The sequence below is a fragment of the Strix aluco genome, chromosome 5 (assembly GCF_031877795.1).
Source record: "Strix aluco isolate bStrAlu1 chromosome 5, bStrAlu1.hap1, whole genome shotgun sequence".
Lineage (NCBI taxonomy): Eukaryota > Metazoa > Chordata > Aves > Strigiformes > Strigidae > Strix > Strix aluco.
In genome coordinates this window covers 58814451-58827264 of record NC_133935.1, presented here as the reverse complement: position 1 = coordinate 58827264, position 12814 = coordinate 58814451, and the positions used below count along the sequence as shown (strand labels likewise).

Here is a 12814-nt window from a genome sequence, read left to right as displayed (position 1 = left end):
TGGGAAATGAAACCTAAAGAACTGAAAATGCAAGGCATCTACTCAGATCCAGATTCTAAGACAACTAGATTTCAACAGAACTGAAGTGTGGCCCTAGCACTGCAGAGCTTAGTTGGTATATTCTGGTCTCTTAGTGTTGGTTCTTACTGTGAAGACCAGAAAACATGATTTCACAGCTGTTCTCAGTATTGCTCCCTGCTTCAGGGAGACTTGCTGACTTGCTATCACTCTAAGTCTTTTTAATTGTACTGCTGTGAATCAGCAGCAGGTTTTCTGCTTTTCTTCCTTTCCTCGGTTTTCCTCAATTCGTTGAACAGCAGGAAGATTTTTTTTTTACAATTCTCACAAATTTGCACAGAAACTTATTTCTGGGGTGTTATTTTTACTTTGTAAGTAAAAATATTCTCCAAGAAGTCCAAAAAATAGTTGCTTAAAGAGCAACTAAAATCATAGTTGGACAGATATAGTACCAAGTGTTGTCCATGTTGCTGGTAAAGCATCTGAAGCTGGTGCCATTTACTAAGCAACTGCGATTTCTATTGTTGTACATGTTAAAGGAAAGCCTCAACTTTTTTTTTTTTTCTTTTTTTTTAAATCCATGTAACTTTTAGGCCTGTTGGCCAGTTTTATTTAAAATTTGAAGAGGGGTCAGGATTTTGGAGATGGCAGAGGTTCTTGTGAATCAGTTGTCTGAAGAATTGAGACAGGAAGGACTGTCAAAGTTCAGATGTTTGAGTATCCCCCATCAGTACTAGTGCTTCTTGACTAGGGGGAGGAAGGGGCTGGTTGTGATGAAGGGATTACAGGAGCAAAGGACATAGATCTGCAGCAGGCTAGCCCTCCTGCAGTTCAAAGAGCCCCCGTGCAGCAGCTGTCTAAACTTAATGCAAAGTCAAACTACCCTTGTTTTGCCTAAGCAATGGAGCTATTGAGATCCAGAAACTTGCTGCTCTTGCCCACCTGCCTGCAAAGGCCAATTCAGAACATGCATTTCCAACACAAAGGGTTGTGAAACACTGACGACCAAGAAGTGTGCCTTCCGTGTAATGCCAGGGTGGTGAAAGCTGCTCTGGGGGAAGCACAGATCCATCCAGAACCAGGATCCTCTCACCCTGAAGCTTCCTGCTAGCAAACGATGGGAAAGGATAGAGATGATTCAGTCTGGCATGCAGTCCTGATTCAAACACAGCTTTCCCTCTTCTGTACCCTAAGCACCAGTTGACAGTGTTATAGGTTTGGGTGGGGTTGGGTTTTTGGTTTTTTTTTTCCATTCTTCCAGCCTCTTCACCTTGCGTTTACTTTACACTTGCCCACCACCTGGATGCTATTGCCTTCCCTGGCCGCGAGGCAGTGGTGGGGCTGGAGGGTGCCGATGGGGGGAACACTGTTACAGCCCCACTCTGCCCCATCGAGCAGGCACCGTCCCACCGAGCGCCTCGTCGCCCGGGGCAGGCGCGGGCCCGGCGTGGCCGCCACAGCGAGCTGGGCTCCGGCAGCGCCCAGGCGGCCGCGGCGGAGTTTGAGCCTTGGCGCGGCCCGTAGGCGGGATGCCTCACTCGGCCTCAACATGGCGGCGGCGCTGCGCGGGGGGTGGGAAGTTTCCGGGACGCCTGTTGAGGTGAGCGCGGGCCGGGGCCGGGCCGCTCTCGCGCGTGGGGGGGCATGGCGGGGACCGAGGCCCCCTGGGCTTGGGCCGGGCTGGCCCCGGCGCCGTGTGCGTGGAGCAGGGCCCCGTCACCGCGGCGAGGCAGGGGTGAGGGGAGCCGGGCGGCCCGGCGAGCAGCCCCGGGGGGACGCGGCCTCCCCGGGCGGGCCCGGGCCCGGGCCCGGGCCCTGGCGGGGCGGGGGCCGTCTGCACGGAGCCGCTTCCCGCGGCGGCAGCCCCGCGGCTGGCAGCGCCCGCTCCGCGGAGCCAGATGCCGTCATTAAACTTCCCTGGTCGGGCCAGCCCAGCGGCTGGGGCTTCGGGCGGGTGCCCTCCGGTTGGCTGACGGCAGTAATCCGTAATGGGCTCCGTGCTAACATCTGAAAGCTACCGGAGTCGTTCATCTGAGGGTTAAGCCTACTGTATTGATGCGTTAGCTAAATACTTTTTGTTTAAAAAAGTCTTACAGAGTTGCTTTTAAAAAAATAAAATCGCTAAATTGGTAGAATAAAGCTGAAAGAAATCAGGTTCTGTAGTTTAGATAGGCCTCACTTGGACTTTAAATCAGCTACAGTTAAACTACTGACCCATCTGGGTTTTGGTTCTTCTCTACTTTTCTACTTTCTTATACAAATTACGGTAAAAACTGCTCTGGGAATGCTGTTCCTTTACATACAGGAAAGCTCTTGGATAGTTTAGTGTCCAAATCTATAGCTAGACTTGAGGTTTTGCTTAAAATTGTGTTTGCAAAAGTTCACGAATATTTATGGGTGAACATACTCTTTGTTTTGGATCTAAATGTGATTTGCTCAGATATGTAACTCAGATGTTGCAACCTGAAACTTTAAGGCCATTGGTTTAAAAAGCAAACCAATACAACACCTGCCCCCAACTTTGAATGTTCTTGGTCTAAACAGTCAAAGTCTTAACAGAAATGAGGAACAAATAGCTGTGTTTTGAAGAATAAATCAGATATTGAAATTTCTCATTAAAATTACCTGAATTGCTGTGTTACGTTTATTTGGTAATATCTGCGTGAGGGGATACATTAATCATGGAAGTGCTGCCTTTTCCCCTTTTCACCAAAAAGTTGACCATTTGTTTTGGTTAGATAAAGACTAATGATTAATAGTGTGGTTGCATAGTATACCTTTTTGCTAATTGGCTAGAAGATCAGCAGAAGGAGGTTGCATTCACAGTCCAAGCTGTTATTTTGCAAATATTTGGTGCCGGAGCAGCCTTTGTGTCATTCCACTGGGAAGAAGCGTGTTCCCCTGCCCCGGCACCTGGCGGGGCACGCTGGGCCACAGCAGAGGAGCTGCTCTTTCCTGCTTCTCACAGTGCAATAGCAGCAAAACTCTGCTCCGCACGAGCTGAACCAGTCAGAGTAGTTTTCTGTCAGAGTGGCTGCTTGCCTGCCAAGGGAGTTTGCTAGGGTAACAATCCCACCAGAAAATAATTTCGCAATCGTAGCAAAATTTTAAGCCAGGCATTAGGTGGGAGCTTCCGCCTTTTGCATATGAGCCAGCCTGCTGACTTCCGTGAGGCTGTTGTCCACATGACTGTTTATAGTGTTATTAGCCTCTTGACTTGGAGGGGTTCCAGAAAGGCTCAGGAATCAAGATAACAGGACGGCATGGCAGATGTGCTTCAGCGTAGTAGTAGTCACGCATCAGTGCTGTGGGTGGGAAGGAGATGGGAAATTGTTCCTCAGTATTCCTGGTTTGAATGAGAGATAACTGGGGGCAGGGGGAGGGCATGTGTAGGAGTTGAGATAAATGGCTCAAGTTATCCATAAAGTGAATGTTGATTGTAGCAAAAAAACCAGTGAGACTGCAGATAGTGCTGTGATACCAGATACACTGCAACCTGGAATATGATAGCTAATTTAGGGCTGTGTTATCTATGTAAAGTAGAAACAAATGAAAAGTAGAGAACAGTAAGTATATTACCAAATGAGGGGAGAAATATTACAAGATCTTAAGCATCCAGGCAACTCAGAATTAAGTTTATATGTATAAAACATTAAAAATGACTGCTATGAAAATGCACAGTTGAAATCCAAAGAACTTTAACTTGCAACGGCATCATGTAATAACTATTTGGTCTAAGTATATGGTATATATTCTACTTCAATTAAGCAGATTTTTAGTGCGTAGTTCTTCCAAGTAATATCTGCAGTGTTGTTAGGTGTTTAACAGAATTTGAAAATATAAAGTAATTTAAACAATAGAATTCCTTAAGCCTGGTCTGTCTCCACACCAATGACTCAAGCTGCTTTTACACTGGGTGTCAGTCTTCAGATCAGCCAAAGCTAATGGGCAAATCAGTCAATTCCCTTTTTCTGTTGTTGTTTACTGGTTTAAAAAATGAGAATTTAAAAATCAAGAGACAATAAAGTCTTAGGTTTTGAGTTTCAGTCAAGGTGTCCTTTCATACTTCCCCCAACACTGTAAATAAAATCAGTAAGCTATAACCTAGCTCTGAGTGTTCTTGACACTTTGGTTCCTCTGTCATACTAGTGACTCTTCAGAAGTCTCTAAGATGACAATTAGGAAATTACTTAAAAGATGTTAGGGGCTATGTATGAGTCTTCTTACATGTTGATGACTCAGCCCATAACCTGTATAATCATGCTCTTAGATAAACTTTTCATTAATAGCTTTAAAAGCAAAAGTTATACATAAATAGAAATATAAATATTCAAGAGGTTTTCAGTCAGTTTTATCTAAGGGAATTTGAATGACTGGTTGTTCTGGGGCTCTTTGTAATTTGTGACACTTCTTAAGAAAATCAGAGACAAAAAATATTGATGCTGATTTTCTTGGTTTTGTACTTTCTTGTGATCCACCTGTTGTTTTCAGCCTTATTTTCTCTGGAGGTATAAGCTCTGTTTTATTTGTTCAGTGACTCCTGGTTCAGAGTTTCTGGGCACAGAAGGATCAAAAATCAGAAGTACATGTGTTTTTTCTTTACATGTAGTTGCACAGAAAACTTGTTCTCTCAGTAATTCTTATCAATTTGTCACAATACATCTTGTGTACAGAGCAGGGTTGTGACTTGAAAGCACAAACCTTTTTTGCCTTTAACTAGAGAGCTCTGAACTGTGCCTCTGACAACTTTGTGGTAAGTAGAAAAGTATATAAATGCAGTGAAATTGATATCTTACTGGAAATAGAATTTCCTTAATAAATTTTTTTCCTATTTATAGCATTTAGTAGTATTGTTTCTGTATAAACTCCGTAAGATTAAACACCAATAGGATTACAGTGGTCCTCGTGTTTCAAGAGTGAGTTCAGACTAGGAAGAAGTTCATCCCATAAAATAGTAATGATGTCCATTGAAACCTGCCTAGCAATGTTTTCTTACAAAATTCCCCTAAAAATACTACTATCTGATCCTATACTAATTTAAAAAAAAAAAAAAAAAGCATTGGCTGAATGGATCTGAATAGGAGGCACTTATGTAATAAATATATTTATCCCAATCATTTTGTTTGGATTTGGGGGGGTGGAGGAAGAAAGTGGTTTGGAGGGGTGAAAAGGAAGGCTTTGATTTTACATTAAGAAAAGTCTGTGAAAATGTTGCCAGATCAGTTGATACATTTGTGTGTCCACTCCCCTTTTGTGAAATGGAGATGATGATAATATTGGGTTTTGTTATCTATAGTGGGTTAAGCTCATTAACTGATATTGAAGTTCTTTTTGTAAATGCTGTAGCTATTTAACTACTAAAAAGAAGTCTTACAAAGCATACTGAAAAGGTTTAGTAGAAAGAACTTACCAAATGTAGTGGTGAAGTAAAACAATGTTTTAAAACAATATTAAACTATTTTAGAAGGTAATGGATGTCATAGGAATATTTTGGATTCCCACAGATATCTAATATAGATATCATAATGGATGAATTTTGTGGAAAAACTGCACAAGCCAGGTTTGGCTCACCTTTTCCTCTCATCCAAGTTACAAAGTAAGATTTATGCTGAACCCATTTTATATTGCTTTTAATAGCGACCCCAATTTGAATGGCCTTTAACAACACACTTACTTGATCTTTATTATGTGCTTTTTAATTTATCCTTGGTGAGAAAGGATATGTCATGTTTATGCTGTATATGATTAAAAGGAATTATTTGCCACTAAAACTTTTTTAATTCTTCTTCCAGGACTTCAGTGATTCTGGACCACTGTTACTGAAATGATATTACAGAAGACTACGATCGCATTGTGTTGGTTGGATGAAACCCAAATATTTACTTTCAGTCAAGTGGGTAAAACCCCCTAACAGCAGTTTACATGTGTAGGTCACTGCGTTACTGTGTTAGTCATTGTCTCTATGCAGCAATGACAAGACTCGAAGAAGCAAACAGAGAAGTGAACATGCACTCATCAGTCAGATACCTTGGCTATCTTGCCAGAATCAACCTACTGGTTGCCATTTGCATGGGCCTTTATGTCAGATGGGAAAAAACTGCAGATGCACTGATTTTGGTAATATTTATTCTGGGACTCTTTGTTCTTGGAATTGCCAGCATACTGTACTACTATTTTTCAATGGAAACAGCAAGTTTGAGTCTCTCCAATCTTTGGTTTGGTTTTTTGCTTGGCCTTCTCTGTTTTCTTAATAATTCTGCCTTCAAAACGGATGTGAAAGAAGAAGCTACTAAATATTTGCTCCTCTCTGCCATTGTTTTAAGGATATTATGTGCTTTGGTTGAGAGGATTTGTGGTTGTATCCATCATCGACCGACTCTGCTGACAACAGTTGAGTTTTTGGAGCTAGTTGGATTTGCAATTGCCAGCACAACTATGTTGGTAGAAAAATCTATGAGTATTATTCTGTTGGTCATGGCTTTGGCCATGTTGATTATTGACTTACGTATGAAGTCTTTTTTGGCAATTCCAAATTTGGCAATTTTTGGAGCCATTGCATCCTTACTCTTTTTTCCATCACTGCAAATCCCCACAAACCCATTTGCCTTGGCATGTTTCTTCAGCTGCCTGATTTCAGATCCCCTTCTTGATGTTTACTTCAGTGGACTTTCAGTTACTGAACGATGGAAGCCCTACTTGTACCGTGGTAAAATTTGCAGGCGGCTTTCTGTCATCTCAGTTGGAGTCATTGAACTAATCTTTTTCATTCTTGCAGCCTTTAAACTACGTGATTTGGATCTCTGGTATTTTGTGATACCTGGTTTTTCTATTTTTGGAATTTTCTGGATGATCTGTCATGTGATTTTTTTTATAACTCTTTGGGGTTTTCACACAAAACTAAATGACTGTCACAAGGTATACTATACCCACCGTGCAGAAAACAACAGCCTTGACAGAGTTATGGCATCTAAAGGAATGCGTCACTTCTGTTTAATTTCGGAACAGCTAGTATTTTTCAGCCTTGTCGCGACTGCTGTTTTGGGGGCCGTTTCTTGGCAGGTAAATAATAATCTCTTTATCTTGATCTCCCTCTTGAGAATGCTCCTGAGAGTTGTTGGCTTCTTAAAATTCCTGTGACTTTTGATGGTGTGCTGTGGCTCAGCAATTCGAAGTTGGAAGCCTTGGTTTCACCAACATGCTCTTCGAATTTAACACTTTGTGCTGCCTTGATTGTGGCCTGTTAAGGCAACTGGAACTTGCCAGCTTCCTTATGTTGGCAGAATGGAAGAGTCAATGCTTTCAGGGCAAAAGAAGTGTGCAATTTTAAGTTTACTTACTTATGAAATTATTTTGCTTTTGAATTTATTGTGCCATAAAACTTGTTTTCAGAGTCAATCACGGTGTTGAAACCCAGTAATGTACACTATATAGGGCTTTTCTTATGGACTTTTAATTGAATCAAGGCAAATTCATGTTTTAAGAATGTATTTTTCAAGAATTTTGTTTTGCATTTAACCATTAATGTGGACTTAAAGATCAGCTGATAAACTGGTAAATTGTTGGTATAGGATGTGCTCTAAGTATCTTATTTTCAAATCTGGTTATGCACCACAGGTTATGTCCTCTGAAAGACTAGTTCTTAAAATCAGACAGCATTCTTTGACTTTTCTTTCCATTTCTAAATTAAGGACATTGTCTTTTCTTTAGCAGAAAGCATACATTTCTCTCAAAATGTTTGTTCAGTGCCCAAGTTAAAGTACATTGTGTGTTGTCACAGTTGCAACAGGGTGTTTGGTGACAGTTTTCTTTTTTAAGTTGGTCTAAAACAAGACAACAATCATTTTTGTACTCATGCATCTGTTAAATGTATTACATATAATAATAATAATATATAAAAATTATATATTATTTATGGCAGATCCAGTTTACAGAAATGTCTCTATAGTGTTTCCTAAACAATTTACTGTCCACTCCTGCAGATTTTCTTAGATTAAACAACTTTGTGGATGAAAGTTGCAAAAGGACTGTCATTTTGTGAGGTTTTGTGTGTTGTTCTTTTTGTTTGGTTTGGTTTTGGCTTTGTGGAGGGGGTTTGTTTGGGTTTTTGGTTTTTTGTTTTTTTTTTTAATGAAGAGCATTAGAGGTTAACAGACAAGCCTGGGAGGAAGGCTGGGAAGTTTTGCTCTTTCTTTGGAAAAGTATCAGCATGCATAGCTATAGTGTGGGGACTTGCAGAAAGGACAAAAGGAAGAAATAGAACCAAAAAGAAGTACAGAAGAAAAATCCCCAAAATGTATTTACAGAAAGTGAAGGTGCTAATGCACCAAGATAAATGGAAAAGTGATTTGGGAGACAGAAGCAATAAAGATGGAATATCAGCATGCTGATATTGCTAACTTCCATACATTTTCTTCTGAGAATTGGGTGATTTTATCAAAATGCTAGTCTTTAATTTTTATATGCTAGATGACTGTTTTTCAGTAAAAGCAACTTTTTATCATCTCTATCAGATAGTTTTATTAATTTCTCTGTCCTTGACCTCCTCCTTTAACATCCTGAGACACATTACTTAATAATGACATAGTTTTAAAGTTACTTGGATGGAGTCACTCCACCTAGTTACACCTAACAAAGCAGTCAGAACAAGTCAAGTGCGTAAGTTGTCCAGACAGTCGCTGGAAAGAGGCAGTTTCTTTTGGTGGCGCCCAGAGCCTGTCTGCAGGGAGTTTACCACCAGGCTTGGACAGGATCTGCTGCTGTAGCCCTCCAGGGCAACAGCTTCCTCTCCCCATGCCTTCTCTTTAAAGCACACAGGCATCCCTTAGCACTGCTGCAGTACTGCAAGCTGTGTGCCTAAGCAGGGATGATTGGATTCATACCCATCTTGTTACTTTTTTTCTCTTCACATTGATGGATAATTCATTGTAATTTTTTTCTGTCTCTGTCCTCTGCTGCAAAATAACCTGCAACTGTTACATGTCTGGTAATTTTCAGTCCTCTAATTCTGAAGAAGTGCTCTGAAGTGACTTGTTCAGGACCATTCACAAGAAGCAAACTGGCAACGTAGCTAAAATCTTAGTGTTTGTTATTGGCTAATTTCAGTTTCTAGCATCCTGTGTGTAAATAAGATAAGCTGTTGCTTATCTCCTCTGTCTGATAGGTTGCATATTTGCCTATCAGTGAGAGAAGGAGTAATTGTAGTGACAAAAGTGAAAGGCTTCAGACCAAATACTTTCACTTGTCAGGAAATCTGTTTTTTATTATAATAATTAATTTTGAGTAGATAATTACATTTATGTTTCTTTTACTATTTTTATATTCTTTCATCATGTATTTATAGTAATGAATTAGCCTAAGATTATGAATGGCAGTTGTCTCCAACTAAAAGCATTTCTACTTCAAAAAACACCGTGATGTTCGCCTTGCTGTGTCTGTTTCATCTGTTGTCAGAAAATGAAATACTTTATCAGACCTGGCCAGAACATAATTTAGTAAATGGATGTATCATTTATTACAGTGATTGCAGGAAGCTGTGGTCTTCTCTGTATTTTTCTGGATAGTGTTAGATTTCAAAATAATTAGAAGAAAGCAAGCAATGATGCATAAGCACACAATTTAGCCTCTTGCAGGGCATTTGTTTTTTTTCTAGAGGTTTAAGGAAATGTGGTTTTTCTTCTTTGCAGGGGGAATTCAAGGCCTTAAGACTCTGCTTTAGAATCCTTTGCTGGATTTTGCTGTTTCAGGAGATCTAACAAGCTCAACAGCAATGCAGCAAACAAGCTTCTCCAGTGAATACGTACTTTTTTTATGGTGATTTATATGTATTGTAACAGTTAAAGAGACAAATCAGACTTAGAGATGATCACTGTCAGCCTCTCCTCTTTAAAAAGTATTAGTTATTGCTAAATACTTGGTGCTTTGGGATTTCAGGGTTTTGTTTGGTTTTGGTTTGGTTTTGCTGCAGAAAAAAGCTAGTGACATCAGTGTGTGGTAGAAAGAGATCTTAGGGCTGTGTTAGATGCCTTTCCATGAAAGCATCATCTTAATGTTACTAGTGGTCAAAAAAGCAAATTAAATATTGAGAAATATTAGGAAAGGACTGGAGGTATCATTATAGCACTGTATAAATCTGTAACTTCCATATTTTGAATAACTGCAATTCTTGCTTGATAGATAAGAAAACAAACGAAGGTTTAGAGAAGAGCAACAAAATTCATTATAGACATTAAATAGTTTACATGGAGGGAATGAATAAGCAAGGATGCTTCATTCAGGAAAAGAGAAAACTAAGTGAGAATATGATGAACATATAAAATATGTGTGATGTAGGAGAAGGCAAACAGTAAGAGACAATAAAGGATCAGTTTCAGTGCAGAAGTTGAGGGGAATCAAGTTGGCAAGAAGCAGGTTGGAGCCAGATAGGTGGGAATAGTTCCTCATACTGCACTGAGTTAGCTCTGGGGCTGTGTATCGCAGCATGCTGCCTGTGCCGGGCGGTTGCAGAGGCTCAGGAGGAAGCTGGACAAGTTGATGGAAAGAAATTCACTGAAGTTGGCATACTGTATGGAAACCACGTCTTGCTCAGGAAGTCCTTGAGCCCCCCCAGTGGTTGGAGTGCTCAGGAAACATGTCTTTACAGTGTTTCCTAGGCGTCCATTTGGCCTCTTTGGAGACCAGACATTATTCTAGATGGACCTTCGGTGCAGCCCAATATAGCCACTCTTACATTCTTATATTGTTGACATTTTTTTTACTTAAATTTTCAACATTTTTTCCTTAACATTCTCTTAGGAATGCCAAGTGTTCCTCAGTCACCAGTTCCTGAAAATGTGTTTGCTCTTTTTAAATTGTTTATAACATTTTATGTATGTGTAAGATTAACAGTTTTCAGTCTTTGAAACTTCAGTTTGGGATTTATGTAGTCATTTTAGTAAGTGCTAATTATATGTGAAATCTATTAAGTGTCACCTGGAAGGTGAAGCATTTTTTATTTATACCTTTCCTCACTCTGAAGATGTACTGAAAGCTTGTTTAATGATACTGCATTTGATAAGAGGGGTGGCTTGAAATCACTTCATGGTCTGCCATTTGACCTCCTACATAATGAATAGAATTGGCTAAAAACCTGAGCCTTGGAAAGGTACTTCCTAATAGTCAGCTATAAATAATTAGCCATAGCATATAAAAAAATCTAGCTCAGCTGTGTGTGTTAGGTTACAGCCAGAAACAGGGTGATGGAGGGGAGGGGTTCTGTTTCATGGAAGACTTTGTTACAGGCACGTTATATATGTCCTTTTAATGGTTTTAATAACTGTAATATCTGTGCATCATATAACTCTCAAGTGTATGAAAGGTCAAGACCTAAAGAGACAGTTGTCTGCTAATTGGAGGCTAGAAGTACCCTATTTGATTAAAATTGCCGGAAAAATATCAAATCTCCTTTTATGGAAAGGCTTTTAAAGTGAGGTCAGTTAACTCGCTGTTGCACATACAGTGGTTTTCTGACTCATGCAGAACTGTTGAGGCTGGAAGTCCTGTTAGCCAAGGACCTTTCTTTAAGAGGAGCTTAGCTCTTGTAATAAGCCAAGGGTTGAATCTCTGTTCCTGGTGCTTTGGTATGTGCTTGGAAAGAACTGTGACTCCTGAAAGCAGAATCTCTGACCGATCAAGCTTTAAAATGTGAAGAGCAGAATCATCAGGTCAGTCTGAAGCTGGAGGATGAGCTCAGGAAGCACAAGAAGCGTAAAAGTAATTTGTTAAAGCTGGTTGCATTCAGGAATGGAATACCAGCTTTTCAGTGGGCCATATTTCAGTTGGGGCATGATCTGCTTTTGAGAATAATCCCTCCTTTAGCTGGAGAGGAAAGACACCTTGCCTTCTTGGTAGAAATACATTGACATTTTCCTTGCAAAATCTGCTGGAAGTGTTCTGCACCTGCCTTTACATTTGTGTGAGTAATTTCAGTCAGATCAATAGTCTCTTTAACTTCAATTTACTCATTTCAGCAATTACTCACGTGCTTGTCCATAATTAGGCCCTTGGATGGGACCAGATCCAGCAGAAGTCATGCAGATGACTCAGGCATTACTTTCAGAAGCCAATAAAATGATGAAAAATTTGCAGATGAAGGTCTTGGAATTTGCAAGCAAAGATCTTGGAAAGGTTTGGAGGACTTTTTCTCAGAAACTTAAAATCAGGTTTTGTTAAGTGCTCTATGCCAAGGGAACTACAGGTTTTCTGAATTACTGGCTAAAGAGAATTATTATCCCTGGAAGACTTGTATTTAATACTACCAAGAGAAAAATTAACTATATCAGAGACAGGTAAAGTAATAGAATGAAGTACTTTCAGTACATTATTCTTTTTTTTAGTGAATTTTATGGGTTAGTAAAATAATAGTATTCATGATATCTTGAGTACTTGTACTTAAATGGACGGTACTATTAAACTCAAATTATTCGTGGAAGAATGTATGTATGCATATTTTCTTGTTTTGGGGAGAGTTAGTGATTTTGTAGTCTTTATTGTGGTGTGATTGCCTGGTGTTTCTTGAAAGCTCAATTTACAGTATCTTGTTAAAGTTGAAGATGGTGACTTTTTTTGACTTCTCTAAAAACAAGGTTATTTTCTGAATAGTAAGAAGTTTTCTAGGTAACATCTATATTTACTTGCACATAGTTTTGTTAATATCACAGATAAAATAACTTTTGAATGCAAATCATATCTAGTCTTTCTCCTTCATTTTCCCCTGCTTTTCTTCCTGACTTTCATGTTTAATCCAGACCTCTTCAGGCTT

General features: G+C 39.8%; 1 protein-coding gene across 3 annotated transcripts in view; it reads left to right on the top strand.

The window, feature by feature from the left end:
* Positions 1 to 1408: 1408 nt before the first annotated feature.
* TMEM168 (transmembrane protein 168) overlaps positions 1409 to 12814 on the top strand; it is a 29699-nt gene continuing 18293 nt past the window's right edge. Inside the window, exons 1-2 of one of the 3 annotated variants that reach the window (XM_074827529.1) lie at positions 1409 to 1618; positions 5811 to 7077. In XM_074827529.1, the coding sequence (XP_074683630.1) occupies positions 5941 to 7077 (1137 nt within the window). In that variant the 5' untranslated portion in view covers positions 1409 to 1618; positions 5811 to 5940. Of the gene's footprint in view, positions 1619 to 5810; positions 7078 to 9837; positions 12181 to 12814 lie in introns of those variants that run through there. The other 2 variants (XM_074827530.1, XM_074827531.1) reach the window with 2 other exon arrangements.